The sequence below is a fragment of the Mobula birostris genome, chromosome 14 (assembly GCF_030028105.1).
Source record: "Mobula birostris isolate sMobBir1 chromosome 14, sMobBir1.hap1, whole genome shotgun sequence".
Lineage (NCBI taxonomy): Eukaryota > Metazoa > Chordata > Chondrichthyes > Myliobatiformes > Myliobatidae > Mobula > Mobula birostris.
The window spans coordinates 89,111,551-89,129,968 of NC_092383.1; the positions used below are offsets into that span (position 1 = coordinate 89,111,551).

Below are 18,418 nucleotides of genomic sequence, written 5' to 3' on the forward strand. Positions count from 1 at the left end.
ATGCTCAGTGGAGATACAAGTGATGGCAGATGCTGGAACCTGGAACAACACACAATCTGCTGGAGGACCTCAGTGGGTTGAGCAGCATCTGTGGTGGAGGAAGGGAACTGTTTTGAGTCTTTGCAGAGTTTTAACCCGAATGGTCAGTTCCTCTCCCCTCCCAGATGCTGCTCAAGCCACGGAATTCCTCCAGCGGGTTATTCATCGTTTCCGTCGCTGCTCAGTTTGTATCTGAAAGCTGAAGACGTCAATTAGAATTAGAATCAGGTTTAATATCACTGGCATATGCCATGGAAATTTGCTGTTATGTGGCAGCAGTACATTGCAATACATAATAAATAAAGCAAGATTACAACAATATCCTAAAGCATTTGAGCATGTCTTCAGGCTTCTGTTCATTCTCCTTGATGAAGGCAGTGAGAAGAGGGCATGTCCTGGGTGATGAGGGTCCTTAATGACAGATGTCGCATTTCAGAGGCACCTGAAGATGTTCTCGATGCTGGGGAGGCTAGTGCCCAGGGTGCTGGCTGAGTTTACAGCTTTCTGCAGATTCTTCCGATCCTTGGCAGTGACCCTTCTGTACCAGACGGTGATGCAACCAGTCAGAATGCTCTCCACGTTTCGTGCGTGGTACAAATATGGACGTCCGGTGTGTTTTATTTACTTACTTAGAGACAAGCACGGTAACAGTCCGATGAGGTAGTGACACCCAATTCCACCCAGTAACCCGTAGTCTACGGACTGCGGGAGGAAACCGGAGCACTTGGTGGAGACCTACACGGTCACAGGAGAATGTACAAACTCCATACAGACGGGCAGGAATGGAACCTGGGTTGCTAGCGCTGTAACACGTTATACTACTGTGCCATACCTATCTGGGGACTGGAAGCAGCTTGCCATTCAACCAGTTTACTATGGAAGGTATTGCTCCCCAGATTTGCTCAGTTGGTTCCCTACTAGGTAGAGCAGTCAGACATATGGATATAGTAAAGGCAAAGTTCACTTCAAATTAGGACCATCCCGCAGCTAGTTTTCTGAACAGAGACATTATTTATGATACATCCCAATTGGACATTCAGCAAGCGTCTCCCCCCCGCCTCCACCCTAAGATAAATCTTGTGCACATTGGAACCAGCTGGTAGAGTAACCGTAAAATGGAGCTGCAGAGCTTTACTAGTCATACCTGCTGATTGTCATTGCGATAATTACAGGCTCCCAGCCAGAGTACAGCACCTCTCGTGTGGCTGGATTCTTCTTTGATATGATGATCCAGAGAGGGGTTAGTGCCACAAAGAAAGCACAGACTAGAGGGTTGATATACGGATGTGCTTCTGTAATCACAGAAATGGTCTAAGTGAGAAACATGGCACCCCAGCAAGGGTTAATGAACACAGTGTCAGCAAATAGATCGGAGGCAAAGATGTGCAACACCCAGCGAACAGTCCACTTCACAGCAAAGCCATCTTACACAGAACATACACTCAGTGGCCACTTTATTAGGCACACTTGCATACCTGCTTATTAATGAAAATATCTGATCAGCCAATCATATGCCAGCAACTCAGTGCATAAAAGCATACAGACATGATCAAGAGATTCAGTTGTTGTTCGGGAAGAAATGAGATCTACGTGGCTTTGACAGTGCAATGATTGTTGGTGCCAGATGAGGAGGTTTGAGTATCTCAGAAACTGCTGATCTCCTGGGGTTTTCACACACAACACCCTCCAGAGTTTACAGAGAATTGTGTGGAAGAACAAAGAACATCCAGTCAGCAGCAGTTCTGTGGATGAAAATGCCTTGTTTATGAGAGAGGTCACAGGAGAATGGCCAGACTGGTTCAAGCTGACAGGACGGTGACAGTAACTCAAATATCTACATGTTACAACAGTGGTGTGCAGAAGAGCATTTCTGAACACAACACATCGAATGTTAAAGTGGATGGGAACAGCAGAAGGCCACAAACATACACTCAGTGACCACTTTATTTTGGTACCTCCTGTTCCTAATAAAGTGACCACTGAGTATATAGTCTTAAGTAGCAGGAAACTCCCTGGAATAGTAGCTGGAATAGGTATAGGAGGATACAATATTAAAAACTTTTGCTATGCGGATGATACAGTACTGATAGCAAACAGGGAAGTAAATTTACAGAAACTAGTATCTACCATCAACACGGAGAGCTAAAGACTTGGCCTAATCTTAAAGAAAAAGAAAACTGAAGTAATGGTAATATCAAAGAAACCTGATATCCCAAACTGTAGGATCGTATTGGGAAATGAAATCCTGAAACAAGTTCACAACTTCAAGTACCTTGGACCATGGGTAACATCTGATGGCAAATGCGAAACAGACATAAAAGCAAGAATAGCCATGGCAAGAACAGCATTTACAGAAATGAGAAACATCCTAACGAACAAGAAAATAGCAGTTGACATCCGCCTTAGAACTCTCAGCTGCTACATTCTTCCCATATTGATGTATGGCTGCGAGTCATGGACCATCACAAATGCAATGGAAAAAAGAATCAATGCAGCAGAGATTTGTTTCCTCAGAAGAATGCTATGCATATCATATACGGACAGGATAACCAACGAAGAAGTTCTACAGAGAACAAAAACAAAACATACATTTCTTAAGAAAAATCAGAAAACAGCAATCAAAATTCTTCGGACACATCATGCAAAGAGAGACATGAGAACATTTAGTTACAACTGGAAAGCTGGAAGGAAAAAGCAGGGACAGACAGAATGAAAATGAAAGATGGAATAACATCATGGTTAGAAACGGTGGGGGGGGGGGGCAACAACTACAATTTGGAGGGTCAGGAACCGTGGTGGATGGAGAGACATGATCGCTCACGCCGAACGGCAAGACACCTGAATGATGATGAGCAGGAAACTGAAACTTCTCTCAGTAAATGTAGAAAATTTTCTCTAGAAAATGCACAGAAGACCAGTCTGAGTCAATGGGGGCACTGGGTTTGACTGACAGACACTGGCACTCTAGTTCGCTATTGTGCTGTTATTGTCAAGACTTACGTTACCAGCAACTCCGAACACGAGCTGTAAAAGAGCTCTTGAAAGTGAGTCGGTAGGTCATAAAATCAGTGGTGAATGAAGTTATCCATGCTGGTTCAGGAGCCTGAGAAGGGTAATAACTGTTCCTGAACTTGATGTAGGACAGGGGTCCCCAACCTTTTTTGCACCACGGACCGGTTTAATATTGACAATATTCTTGCGGACCAGCTGAAGGGGCGGGGGGGGGGGGCGGTGTTCAAGTAGGGTTGCCAGCTTTCTCACTCCCAAATAAGGGACAAAAGTAGTAGTCAAATACGAGACACTTGCGTTTACCCCGAGAAAGACTACCATGACCATGAAGCCTTGTGCGGCACCTGTGTGCGCTTGCGTGACGTGCACATGCATGTACGTGCCGATTCTTTTTCTACAAATCGGTTTTGGCTTAATCTTTCCAATTCTGTTAAGTGAAACTACACTATACATACATTATTTCTACTTTACATAGGCCGTGTATTTATCATATCATTCCTTCTTTTATTTATTTCAGGTTTTATGTGTTATTTGGTAGGTTATTTTTTGGGTCTGGAAATGCTCAGAAACTTCTCCCATATAAATTAATGGTAATTGCTTCTTCGCTTCACGCCATTTCGGCTTACAAACGGTTTCATAGGAATGCTCTACCTTAGCGGGGGAAATACAGGACAAGGGCGGTCCCGTATGGGACAAACCAATTTAGCCCAATATACAGGATGTCCCGGCTAATGCGGGACAATTGGCAACTCTATGTTCAAGTTCAACAGTGCGTGACAGGGAATGAGGAAAGGTGCAGCTGACTCATATCGTTTCCTCACATAGCACATGCTTTGCGGCCTGCTACCGGTCCGCGGCCCGGTGGTTGGGGACCACTGGTGTAGGACTCAAGGCTTCTGTACCTCCTGTCCAACGGTAGTAGCATAGTGAGGGTACGACTTGAATGGTGGGGGGTGGTCTTTGATGATGGTTGCTGCTTTCCTATGGCAGCGCTCCATGTAAATGTGCTCAACTGTGGGGAGAGCTTTGCCTGTGATGCAGACACACCTGGTCACATCAAACTCCCTCACCACAAGGACATTGATTTTACATGCATCCCGTACACAAAGCAGAGTTAGCACCAAGGCTGACGGCTGCCAAAATAAACAGCACTGGATTTTTCAGTGTGACTTACGCAGTTGTATATAGAGACCCCAGCTGATTCCAGAGAGCAGTGCCAAGGTGATGAGGTCCCCCAGACTAGCAGCAATGGGCGTGGCAACGTTATCTGGATTTATGCCGATCTTCCTGGAGCCAATAATTACACCGACCATGATTACCCCTGGATGAAAAACCATAAAATCAACACAAAGTAGCTAACACTTTTTCACTGGGATTTCTAAATGAATGTTTATGAAAGTACACATTCACAACAATTTGGTCGTTTTCACAGATTCCAATCGTGATTGGGCAAAGCACATGGTTACCAGCGAAATCCATTTCACAGATCTGTTATAGAGTATGCATCATTGTGACCTTGTACCTTACTGCCTACCTGCATTGCACTCTCTCTGTAATTGCAACGCTTTATTCTACGTTGTTACTGTTTTACATGGAACACAGTACAGGCCCTTCAGCCCACGAAGTTTAACCCTCTCCCAGATCAATCTAACTCTTCCCTCCCACATAACCCTCCATTTTTCTATCACCCACGTGCCTATCTAAGTGTCTCTAAACCATCTGTAACGTATCTGCCTTTACCTCCATGCCTGGCAGGATGTTCCACACACTCAACTCTTAAAAAAAAACTTCTCTGACACACGCATTTAATGAGATGCGCCACCCAGCAACTCACCTATTTAACCCTAGTCGAATCACAGGACTATTTAAAATGACCAATTAACCTTCTAACTGGTACACCTTTGGACTACGGGAGGGAACCCATGCAGACATGGGGAGAACAGCGGCGATTTTTTCCTTCAATCGCATAAAACTTAGAACATTACCACAGTACAAGCCCTTGGGCCCCGATGTTGCGCCAGCTGTCTAACCTTCTCCAAGATCAATCTAACCCTTCCCTCCTATGTAGCCCTCCATTTCTCTATCATCCACAGAGTCTAAGAGTCTCTTAAAGGTCCCTAATGTATCTGCCTCTACCACCGCCCCAGTACCGTGTTGCATGTACTACCTTAATACGGCATTGTAACGAACTATCTCTGAACAGTATGCAAGACCTGTTCTTCACCGTTCCTTGGTACACGTGATAATAATAAACAAATTAATCTATTTATATGCTGGACACTCTGGTGCTCCTGGCGATTACTTTGCAAAAAGTGGTAGAAAGTATTTCTTAAATCTCTGCAGCAGCTAGTTCAGAACTAGTGACGGGTACAGATGAAAAAGACGGAGGGCACGAAACAACCACACGACAATTCGCGGGATGACTGAAATGAAGAAGTCATAGGCACTATTACATTGCTTAAGGCGGCGTTTGGACAGGCACTTAGATAGGAAAGATGTAGAGCAGAGGGTTCCCAAAATGGGGTCCACGGATCCCTTGCTTAACAGTGTTAGCCCATGGCACAAAAAAGGTTTGGAACCCCTGATGTGGAGGGATATGGACTAATGCAGGGGAAATGGGATTAGCATTGATAGGTATGGATGAGGAGGGGCGCAATTGTGTATAAGATGATGAGAGGCACTGATCGTGTGGCTAGTCAGAGGCTTTTTCCCTAGGGCTGAAATGGCTATCACGAGAGGACACAGTTTTAAGGTGCTTGGAATTAGGTACAGAGGAGATAAAGGGCATGTTTGTTTTTTTTTTAAATATAAAACGCAGAGAGTGCTGAGTGCGTGGAATGGGCTGCCGGTGACAGTGGTGAGGCGGATACAATAGGGTCTTTTAAGAGACTCCTGGACAGGTACATGGAGCTCAGAACAACAGAGGGCTATGGGTAACCCTAGGTAATTTCTAAAGTAAGTACATGTTCAGGCCGGCTGGTGGCGCGACGACATTGGCGCCGGACCCGGGAACTGAGGTTTCCGGGTTCAAAACTAGTCAGATCTGCTCCCGAGTATGCTTTCCATTCGTGCTGGGCTGAGTGTCGAGATCGCAACCCAACCTCATAAAATAAAGGGAAAATATGGCGAAAATGTCTGTGTGGGGAGTGACGCGCCACACAGTCTCTCTCTCCGCACCTTGTAAAAGCCATGAAAAAGACATCATCACGGACACACGCATGGACATGCAGATGCACAGACTTGCACGCAGGCACATGCCAAAAAAAAAAGTACATGTTCGGCACAGCTTTGTGGGCCGAAGGGCCTGTATCGTGCTGTAGCTTTTCTATGTTTCTAAGACTTGTTTCTACGCTGTATAATTTTACTACATGGGCCCGTCTACATCAACAGTGTCCAGGTAGAGACTTGAGAGCTGCAAGTTCCTAGCAGGGGAGCACCACCAACAGCCAGTCTTGGTCCAACCATTTTGGTATCATGGCCAAGAAGGCTTACCAATGCCTCTACTTCCTCAGGAGGATAAAGAAATTTGGAATGCTCCTGTCGACCCATACCAATTTAAAAAAAAAAAAAAAAAAAAAAAAAATCGGTGCACGACGTAAAAGCATTCTGTCTGGATGCAGAATGGCTTGGTGTAGCAAATACTCTGCACCATAATCACAAGAAGCTCCAGAGAGTTGTGGAGACAGCTCGGCACATCACCGGAACCAGCCTTCCCTCCTTGTCTGCATTTCTTGCTGCCTCAGCAAAGCAGCCAGCAGACTCAAAGATCACACCCACCTCAGACTTTCCCTCTACCCAGCAGGCAGAAGGCAGAAAAGCCTGAAAGCCTGTATCACTGGGCCTCTACCCCACTTATCAGACCTTTGATCAAACTCTTGTATGACAAGCTAGACGTTTGACCTCAATTTACCTCGCTATGATCTCACACCATATTGTTTACCTGCATTGCACTTTCCATGTAGCTGTTACACTTTATCCTGCATCGTTATTGCTTTACCTTGTTCTACCTCACTGTGCAATGATTTGATCTGTAGGTACAGTATGCAAGACAAGCTTTACATTTATTTTGGTACATGTGACAATAATAAACCAAACGATGATACTACCAGATATTCATATGCAATTAAACTTTTCCAAGTTATGTTGCCAAAAAGTCAGTAACCATTACAACAGGAATTCTGCAGATGCTGGAAATTCAAGCAACACACATCAAAGTTGCTGGTGAACGCAGCAGGCCAGGCAGCATCTCTAGGAAGAGGCGCAGTCGACGTTTCAGGCCCAGACCCTTCGTCAGGACTAACTGAAGAAAGAGTACTCTTTGATGTGTGTTGTCAGTAACCATTGTCCAGCTCTAATTGCTCCTACAATGAGAAACCACTAGGAGGCAGTCATACACCATGGAAACAAACCCTTTGGACCAACTGGACCATGCTAACCAAGACTCCCACCTAAGCTATATCTGTGGGCTTTGAGTCACAGAGAGACCAGGCTGTAGGACTTTGATGAAGCAAATGCATTTTTACGCTGTTGTTACTAGTCCTTTCATCTAGATTTATTTATGAATTGAATTTATATTCCCCAGCTGCCATGGCGTGACTTGAACTCGTCTCTCCAGGTGAATAGCTCAGGCCTCATGATAACAGCCCAGTAACTTAACCCTTTGAGTGATGATAGCTGCACAAAAAGAGACCTTGAATATTGCCTGTTTGCTGTCTCACAGTTACAGAGCAGGATCCATGGAGAGAAGTTAAGTGGACCTATACTGGTCTCAATCCCTCTGCTGTACCTGTTAAAATACTTTTAATGATCTGCCCACTCTCCAAAGATTCCACATCCTTCCTGTAATGCAGTACCCAGAAGACAATAAGACATAGGAGCAGAATTGGGCCATCCAGCCCATTAAATCTGCACCATGATTTGACCATGGCTGATTCATTATGCCTCTCAACCCCATTCTATCTAGCTAGCCGGTGGTGTAGTGGCATCAGCACTGGACTTCGAGGCAAGTAGTTTCGGGATTGAAACAGGCCAGATCCTTGTATGCTTTTCATCTGCAATGGGTTGAGCATTGAGCTCGTTAAAAAAAAGCCAAATGCTACGGAAACGGTAAAAAATACTGCCCAATATGCCACAAGGCGTAAAAAGGAACAACGACAACCCCCTTCTCCTGCTTTCTCCCTGTAATCTTTGAATGGCACACGACACTCCAAGTGTGGACTAACTGAAGTTTCATACAACATGATTTCCCAAGTGTTACATTAAAAAAAAATCACACCACCTTTAACACCTTATCCATTTGTATTGCAACATTCAAGGGAGCTAAAAACTGTGAGGTAATTGGCTTCTCAGCAAACAACATTCACAAAGGCCAGACAGCGGTTAAGTAGCCATTAACCAAAAACACTAGCAATACCATTACTGACTGGCTTCGTGTAGCATCCTCTCACAATGTACGAAAATTACAGCAAATTGTCAGATCTGCAGAAAAGGTCACTGGCTGTGCTCTGCCATGAACGTTTCTGCTTAGCAGTAAGTGACTAGCAGTGTTCCACTGGGGTCGGTATTCAGACCGCTTCTTTTCACGTTATATGTCAATGATTTGGACGATGGAACTGATGACTTTGGTGCCAAGTTTACAGGCAAAACGAAGACAGGTGGAGCAGCAGATCACGTTCAGGAAGCAGGGAGTCTGCAGAAGGACGCAGACAGATTGGGGGCATGGGCAAGGGAGCGGCAGGGGGAATATAGTGTGGGGAAGTGTACAGTCATGCACTTTGGTAGAAGAAATAAAAGCATAGACCACTTTCTAATTGAGGAGAAATTCAAAAATCAGAGGTGCAAAGGGACTTGGGAGTCATTGCGCAGGGTTCCCTAAAGGTTAACTCGCAGGTTGAATCAGTGGTAAGGAAAGCAAATGCAATGACAGCGTTCATTTTGAGAGACGAGAATAAAAGAGCAAGGATGTAATGCTGAGGCTTTATAAAGGGACATGTTAGACTGCACATGGAGTACCGTGAGCAGTTTTGAGCCCCTTATCTAAGAAAAGATGTGCTGGCATTGGGGAGGGTGTAGAGAAGGTTCTGAGAATGATTCCAGCAATGAAAGGGTTAACATATGAGCAGTGTCTAAGATGGCTGTGGGGCCTATATTCGCTGGAATTCAGAAGGATGGGGGGTGAGGGGGGATCTCACTGAAGCTCATCAAATACTGAAAGGCCACAATAAGAGTGGATGTGGAGAGGATGTTTCCTATGGTGGATGAGTCTAGGACCAAAGGGCACAGACTCAGAGTAGAGGAACGTCCATTCAGAACAGAGATGAAGAGGAATTTCTTTAGCCAGAGGGAGGTGAATCTGTAAAATTCATGGCCAAGTCCGTGTGTATATTTAAAGTGGAGGTTGATAGGTTCTTGATTAGTCAGGGCGTCAAAGGTTACGGGGAGAAGGCAGGAGAACGGGGTTGAGAGGGATAATAAATCAGCCTTGATGGAATGGCAGCACAGATTTGACAGGCAGAATGGCCTGATTCTTGGTCCCATCATTGTAGTACTGGTAAGGATCCAGGACAAAGCAGCAGGCAGGAGAAATGATCGTGTACACCACCCACCCTGCAAAATGTCTTTTCCAAAAACTCTCTTCTGGAAAGTGCTATAGAGCTATTAAAACAAAAACTTCATGCCACCTTAAATGTTTCTTTCCCCAGGCAGTTAATCAGGTCAACTATTCCAGCTAGCTACCCCACCTCAACTCCTCTCTATCTATTACCTCCGTCACCACACTGGAAGCACTTTAAGCTACTTTTGATAATGCTGAAGGGTCTCGGCTCTAAACATCGGCTCTTTACTACCCTCCTGAGACCCCGGCTGACCTGCTGAGTTCCTTCAAGGCCTTGCACGTATTTCTCTGGATTTCCAGCACCTGCAGAATCTCTTGTGCTTTATAATGCTTCTTACATTGCAAAACGCATGCTGGCATCCATATTTTACATAATTCCTTAGAATTGTTGAATATTGCTCTACTTTGTTGCATGTCGTGGCAACACAGCAAATCGTAAGCACGAAAGAATCTGCAGGTGCTGGAAATCCAAAGCAACGCACACACAATGCTGGAGGAACCTGGCAGGTCAGACAGCATCCATGGATATGAATAAGCAGTTAGTGTTCCGGGCCGAGACTCTTCCTCAGGGAAAGACGAACAGAATAAAAAAAGGTGGAGGAGAAGAATGAAGATAGCTAGAAGGTGATTGGTGAAGACAAGTGGGTGGGAAAGGTGAGCACCACAGCAAATTCCTAACATACGTAACTGTAAAGTAGAACTTTGAACCAGCACAAAATGAGTGGTCTATGGAGTTCCTTCTTACCCAATATGAGGGAAGCTATAAATGCTGTTGCCATGCTACTGGCACACAGCAGGAGAGCATGATCCAGTTGGAAATGACCCTCAGGAATCCAGCCAAACACTACAGCAGCCACGGATGCGAGGAAACCAACCACAGTCGCCTGGACCTGAGAAAGGCAGGAAAAAGCAGGAATTTATGCAGAGGAGTTGCATTTTGGGCTGGGACACGTCATTCGGACTTGCACCCACACATTTTCCAAGTTGAAACCACAGGGGAAAACACAGACAGATAATATATACAAGTTCAAAGGAAATTTGTTATCAAAGTACATGCATGTCTCTGTATACAACCCTGAGATTCTTTTTCTTATGGGCATACTAATAAAGCTATAGATTAATAACCATAACAGAATCAATGAAAGACCGCCCAACTTGGACATTCAACTAGAGTGCAGAAGACAACAAACTCTGCAAATACAAAACTAAAGAAATAATAATAGGTAAATCAGCAATAAATATAGAGAATGTGAGATGAAGAGTCCTTGAAAATGAGTCCAGTGGGGGGTGGGGGGGGGGCGGTGTGTGTGTTTTTGTGTGTGTGTGTGTGTGTGTGTGTGTGTGTGTGTGTGTGTGTGTGTGTGCGCGTGTTTTTGTGTACACACACACACACACACACACACACATATACATACACTTTTTTCATTCTCCATTGAGGATTCACAAACAACACAGACAAAACAGAAAGTGCCCCATCAGCAGCAGACAAAATTGGATTCTGAAAATATCTCAAAATAGCCACTTCCAAGCCACATCCGACCAATTATGGATAGAGGCAGGCTCTCTCCATAACTGCTGCTCTCCAGAGTATGATTGTGGGTTCCAAGTCACAGAAAGTGAAGACTACCCATGAGCTAAGCCCTCTGAGAATCATCGGTCAGCTTCTTTATTTAATCAACTCCAGGCACTTACAGCATGGTACAGGAATAGCTAATAAGAGCCCACAAGGCCCACAGGTTTTATTTCTGAAAAGCTGACTTTTCCCAACTATTTGTGGCACTGGAATATGTGGTGATACTTGCGGGCTGCCCACGGCACGTCCTTTGGTTGTGTTGGTTGTTAATGCAAGCATATTTCACTGTGCGTTTCAAGTTTAAGTTTGATTAATTTATTTATTGGAATACAACCGGGAATTGGCCCTTCTGCTCCCTCGAGCTGCACCACCCGGCTGTCCCCCTATTTTATCCTAGCTGAATCACGGGACAATTTACAGTGACCAATTCATCTCACCACCAGTTCAGCTTTGGACTGTGGGAGGAGGCCGGAGCACCTGGAGGAAGCCCACGTGGTCACGGGGAGAACGTACAAACTCCTTACAGTCAGATCCCAGGTCATGGAACAGTAAAGCGATGTGTTAACCACTACGTTATCATGCCGCCCAAGTTTACTACTATTCAACTATACACGTATAGAGCTGAACGAAGCATCACTCCTCTGGGATAACGGTGCAGAACACAGTACATATACAGTAGTCATATAGGTACAATATCGCATCGCTTGCCGTTCAATTCCCCTGTATTTTCACTTTATTCCAATGATGATTGCTTAAGTACGTACTAGGATCTTCGAATGTGAGAAGACCTTACTAGACATGTTGGGCACCTGTGTTGGGACAGCAAGAGTCTAACACATGGTCATATGAGTGTGGAAACACACGAGCAAGGACAGCAGGTGTCACACCTTGCACACATTGAGCGCTCAATGTATTTTTAATGAAAACCCACAGTCTCATGGTCACATTTACCGATGCTAACTTGTTTCCATCCAATATTGAGTTTATTTAACCTGTACTGCACATTAATCCCTGATGGGATTATGCAACTTTGTTACAACTTTGTTAGTCCAGGAATTCTTGTAAGACCATCAGATCTAGAAGCAGAATTAAGCCAATCTGGCCCATCCAGTCTGCTCCTCCATTCAATCATGGCTGATCAATGATCCCCCTCAAACTCATTCTTCTGTCTTCTACCCATACCATTTTACACCCTTACCACTGGAGAACTTATCAACCTCCACTTTAAATATACCCAATGACTTGGCTTTCACAGCCATCAGTGCCAATGAATACCATAGATTCACTGCCCTCTGGTCCTAGACTCTCCCACTATTAGAAATATCCTCTCTACATTCACTCTGTCTAGACAAGGGATTCACAAACTTTTTGAATGCCATGGACCCCTACCATTAACCGAGGGGTCTGTAGACCCCAGTCTGGGGACCCCTGTACCAGGCTTTCCAATATTCAGTGGGTTTCAGTGAGATACCTCATCATTCTTCTAAAGTGAGTACAGGCCCAGAGTCATTAAACATTCCTCATACAGTGCATTAACCCTTTCATTCCCAAGATCATTCCCGTGAACCTCCTCTGGACCCTCTCCAATGCCAGCACATCCTTCTGCTCACTATACCCCGATGTGGTCTGACCAAAACTTGATAAAACCCCAGCATTACATCCTTGCTTTTATATTCCAGCTCCCTCAAAACTAATGCTAATGTTACATTTGCCTTCTTTACTACCAACTCAACCGGCAAGTTAACCTTTAGGGAAGCCTGGATATATGAAGAGCTCAACCTAGTCAAACACAGTCAACACACATCAAAGTTGCTGGTGAACGCAGCAGGCCAGGCAGCATCTGTAGGAAGAGGTGCAGTCGACGTTTCAGGCCGAGACCCTTCGTCAGGAGTAACTGAAGGAAGAGTGAGTAAGGGATTTGAAAGTTGGAGGGGGAGGGGGAGATCCAAAATGATAGGAGAAGACAGGAGGGGGAGGGATAGAGCCAAGAGCTGGACAGGTGATTGGCAAAAGGGGATACGAGAGGATCATGGTACAGGAGGTCCGGGAAGAAAGACGGGGGGGGGGGGGACCCAGAGGATGGGCAAGAGGTATATTCAGAGGGACAGAGGGAGAAAAAGGAGAGTGAGAGAAAGAATGTGTGCATAAAAATGAGTAACAGATGGGGTACGAGGGGGAGGTGGGGCCTTAGTGGAAGTTAGAGAAGTCGATGTTCATGCCATCAGGTTGGAGGCTACCCAGACGGAATATAAGGTGTTATTCCTCCAACCTGAGTGTGGCTTCATCTTTACAGTAGAGGAGGCTGTGGATGGACATGTCAGAATGGGAATGGGATGTGGAATTAAAATGTGTGGCCACTGGGAGATCCTGCTTTCTCTGGCGGACAGAGCGTAGATGTTCAGCAAAGCGGTCTTCCGGTCTGCGTCGGGTCTCGCCAATATATAAAAGGCCACATCGGGAGCACCGGACGCAGTATATCACCCCAGTCGACCCACAGGTGAAGTGTTGCCTCACCTGGAAGGACTGTTTGGGGCCCTGAATGGTGGTAAGGAAGGAAGTGTAAGGGCATGTGTAGCATAAGTGCCAGGAGGGAGATCAGTGGGGAGGGATGGGGGGGACGAATGGACAAGGGAGTTGTGTAGGGAGCGATCCCTGCGGAATGCAGAGGGGAGGGGGGGGAGGGAAAGATGTGCTTAGTGGTGGGATCCCGTTGGAGGTGGCAGAAGTTACGGAGAATAATATGTTGGACCCAGAGGCTGGTGGGGTGGTAGGTGAGGACCAGGGGAACCCTATTCCTAGTGGGGTGGCGAGAGGATGGAGTGAGAGCAGATGTACGTGAAATGGGGGAGATGCGTTTAAGAGCAGAGTTGATAGTGGAGGAAGGGAAGCCCCTTTCTTTAAAAAAGGAAGACATCTCCCTCGTCCTAGAATGAAAAGCCTCATCCTGAGAGCAGATGCGGTGGAGACGGAGGAATTGCGAGAAGGGGATGGCGTTTTTGCAAGAGACAGGGTGAGAAGAAGAATAGTCCAGATAGCTGTGAGAGTCAGTAGGCTTATAGTAGACATCAGTGGATAAGCTGTCTCCAGAGACAGAGACAGAAAGATCTAGAAAGGGGAAGGAGGTGTCAGAAATGGACCAGGTAAACTTGAGGGCAGGGTGAAAGTTGGAGGCAAAGTTAATAAAGTCAATGAGTTCTGCATGCGTGCAGGAAGCAGCGCCAATGCAGTCATCGATGTAGCGAAGGAAAAGTGGGGGACAGATACCAGAATAGGCACGGAACATAGATTGTTCCACAAACCCAACAAAAAGGCAGGCATAGCTAGGACCCATACGGGTGCCCATAGCTACACCTTTAGTTTGGAGGAAGTGGGAGGAGCCAAAGGAGAAATTATTAAGAGTAAGGACTAATTCCGCTAGACGGAGCAGAGTGGTGGTAGAGGGGAACTGATTAGGTCTGGAATCCAAAAAGAAGCGTAGAGCTTTAAGACCTTCCTGATGGGGGATGGAAGTATATAAGGACTGGACATCCATGGTGAAAATAAAGCGGTGGGGGCCAGGGAACTTAAAATCATCGAAAAGTTTAAGAGCGTGAGAAGTGTCACGAACATAGGTCGGAAGGGATTGAACAAGGGGTGATAAAACAGTGTCGAGGTATGCAGAAATGAGTTCGGTGGGGCAGGAGCAAGTTTGCGTTTCAAACACAGTCAAGCTTGATTATAAAATAAGATATAGGAATTAGGATATTTGGCCCAACTGTCCTCTCAGCCTTCTCCCCGTATCCCTTCATGCCCTGACCAATCAAGAATCTATTAACTTCTGTCTTAATTATACCCACAGCCGTGTATGACAATGAATTTCACAGACTCACCATTCATCTTTGGATTATATTTTTGTTTCTAAACAGCCCTACCCTACCTGTTGGAGAGTGACAGAGTGGTGGGAATAGAGGTGTTTTTGAGGGTCAAGGCCTTCCTTGGAGTAAGTAATTAGAGAGTACAAACTCATCTTTTTGCAGCAAAATAAAGGATTTAACTTAATTCAAATGCAAAACACTGCCAATAGAGGACTCGCACCACCCAGCACGTGCTCTCGTCTCGCGCTGCCATCAGGAAGATGGCACAGGAGCCTCAGGACTCACACCACCAAGTTCAGGAACATTTACTACCCCTCAACCACCAGGCTCTTGGGCCAAAGGGGAGATCCCTCACTCACCCCATCGCTAATCTGTTCCCACAGCCTTTGGACTCACTTTCAAGGACCCTTCATCACACATTCTCTATATTTATTGCTGATTTATTTATTATTATTTGTTTCATTTTGTATTTGCACAGCTTGTTGTCTTCTGCACTCTGGTTGAATGTCCAAGTTGGGCAGTCTTTCATTGATTCTGTTATGGTCATTAATCTATAGATTTATTGAGTATGCCCGCAAGAAAAAGAATCTCAGGGTTGTATATGGAGACATGCATGTACTTTGATAATAAATTTACTTTGAATCTCAGACAGCAGAACCAACCCAGTCAGCAGATGAAACAGCATTTTTGGATGGAGAAAGTGAGTTACTTATATTTAATTTTTTAGTTTGATGTGCTGCACGGTAACAGGCTCTTCTGGTCCAATGAGCCCACGGTGCTCAATTACACCCATGTGACCAATTACCCTACCAACCCGTACATCTTTGGAATGTGGGAGTAAACCAGCGCAGTCGGAGCAAACCCATGTGGTCATGGGGAAAACATACAGTCTCCTCACGGTGGTGGGAATTGAACCTGGGTCACTGGTGCTGTAATAGCGTTACTCTAACACCATGCCACCTATACCACTACGCTACCGTGCCGCCCGCTTTCAGGTCAATGCATGAAACAACACTTCAGAGGAAATCCTCCAAGAGGACTACAACCTCGTCGTTGTGTTTGGAGTCTTGAGTGCCTCACTGACCCGGAGAGCTATGCTGGCTGGAGTTATGGCTTTATGCTTTGCCTCTTGGTAGGTTCACCCATGCCAAACAGGTCAAAGGGTAGAGGCCAGACTAAGAGAGTAGTCCATCAATCATCCATGTTCAGGGGTTCAGCTCAGGGCTAACAACCCCAATTGTTACAGAAACAGCAAAGGAGAATGCTTCTACATCTGTTAATGGAGGACCTTCATTGCCACCCTAAACACCAGCAGCGGGGCAGCTAACAAGTCAGTCAGAGGAAATATTGACATGAATTATTAGATTCCATTTCACTTCCATAGATCCCATCTGGTCTGTTGAGTATTGTTATGCTTATGTTGGGAAAATAAAAAGTAGTGGGGGTTAATTTGCCTACCCAAGATCTGGCAAGCTGATGTAAGGCACAGAAAATAAAGTGTGCTTCTCAGGCAGTCTCACCTGTATCAAAGCCAGGTTCCCCGTGATCATCTTCCATTGCTCTGCAGCTGAATCCATCTGCCCGATGTTAGCCTGGAAGAGAAGAAACGAGAGAACGCAATCATTTTAACACATCGAAAGACAGCACAACAGAATTTTGCTTCAGTACTTTTCCAACTGCAATGGAAACACCTAAACATCAATGTCATAGCGTATGGCAAATAACCAATGTTGATTCACATTAATGCAGTTAACTTGGGCACCACAACAGTGTAGCGGTCAGCACAATGCTATTACAGCTTGGGATGTTCCGGAGTTCGAAGCTCAATTCCAGAGCCATTCCGCAAGGAGACTCTGTACATCTTCCCCATGGAATGCGTGGGTTTTCCCCGGGCCCTGCAGTTTCCTCTCAGTCCAAAAATGTACCAAGTGGGTTAATTGGTCATTGCAAATTGTCCCATGATTAAGTTAGGATTAATTGGATTTTTTTGGGCATTGCTGGGGCAGCATGGCTAGGTTAGGTTAGGTTAGGTTTCAAAGGTTCAAAAGTTCATTTTATTGTCAAAGTATGCATGTACAACTCTGAAATTCCTCTTCTCCAGATAGCCATTAAATACAGAAAAACCACTGTAGTTGTTGAAACTAAAGACATCAAACAACTTCTCCCCCCCACACGAAAAGGAAAAAGAAACAAGAGGGGTTGTGGGATCGAGGAAAGACCGTAACGGCCAACTCCGCACCATAAAGCGCTAAATAGAAATAAATAAACTTAAATACATTTCAGAGGAAACCAATCAGGGCAGATGAGCAAAGGCTTGGCAGAAATCACAAGGATGTTGTCAGGGTTTGAAGACCCGAGTTACAGGGGAAGGTTGAATCGGTTAGGACTTTATTCCTTGGAAATTGATAGATTTGATAAAGGTATACAAAATTATAAGGAGTATAGATAGGGTAAATGCAAATAGACTTTTCCCACTGAGATTGAGTGAGACTAGAACTAGAGGTCATTGGTTAAGGGTGAAGGGTGAAGGGTGAAATATTTAAGGGAAACTTCTTCAGATGCTGGTGCAATTGTGGAACGAGCTGCCAGTGGAGGTGATGGAGGAGTGCTTCGTTTGTAACGTTCAAGAGAAGTTTGGTTAGGAACATGGATGGGAGGGGTATGGAGGACTAATGGTTCAGGAATGGGATGATGGGACTAGACAGAACAACAGTTTGGTGCACAATGAGATGAGCTGAAGGGCTTGTTTCTGTGCTGTAGTCTCTACCAACTTGTTCATTCGTTATGTGCTGTGTCGTATGATGTGGGTGATCATGGTCTTCCCGTGACCATGATTTTTAAAAAAAAATGTATTCATTTATGAGATGTGGGCATCGCCAGCGAAGCCAGCATTTATTGCCCATCTCTAGCTGCCCTTGAGAAGGTGGTGAGCCGCCTTCTTGTACCGCTGCCGTCCCTGAGGTGCAGGTACACACACTGCGCTGTTGGGGAGGGAATTCCATGGTTTTGACCCAGCGACAACAATGGAACGGCAATATGCTTCCAAGCCAGGATGGTGAACGACTTGGAGGGGGATTTCCAAGTGGTGGCGTTCCCAGGTATCTGCTGTTCTCACCCTTCTAGATGGTAGTGGTTGTGGGTCTGGAAGGTGCTGCCTTAGGAGCCTTGGTCTGCTGTTGCAGTGCATCTTGTACACACTGCTGCAATTGTTCTTGGCAAACTTTTCTACTGAAGTGGTTTGCTATTGCCTTCTTCTGGGCAGTGTCTCTACAAGCTAGGTAAGCCCAGCCATTATCAATACTCTTCAGAGGTTGTCTGCCTGGCGTCAGT

General features: G+C 45.4%; 1 protein-coding gene across 3 annotated transcripts in view; it reads right to left on the reverse strand.

Annotated features, from left to right (window-relative positions):
* LOC140210076 (solute carrier family 41 member 1-like) overlaps positions 1 to 18,418 on the reverse strand; it is a 71,143-nt gene that overhangs the window by 18,243 nt on the left and 34,482 nt on the right. For all 3 annotated transcript variants that reach the window (XM_072278867.1, XM_072278866.1, XM_072278868.1), the window contains exons 4-7: positions 16,609 to 16,680; positions 10,407 to 10,551; positions 4,223 to 4,369; positions 1,184 to 1,331 (exon numbers count right to left, since the gene is read on the reverse strand). In XM_072278867.1, the coding sequence (XP_072134968.1) occupies positions 1,184 to 1,331; positions 4,223 to 4,369; positions 10,407 to 10,551; positions 16,609 to 16,680 (512 nt within the window). The remainder of the gene's footprint in view (positions 1 to 1,183; positions 1,332 to 4,222; positions 4,370 to 10,406; positions 10,552 to 16,608; positions 16,681 to 18,418) is intronic.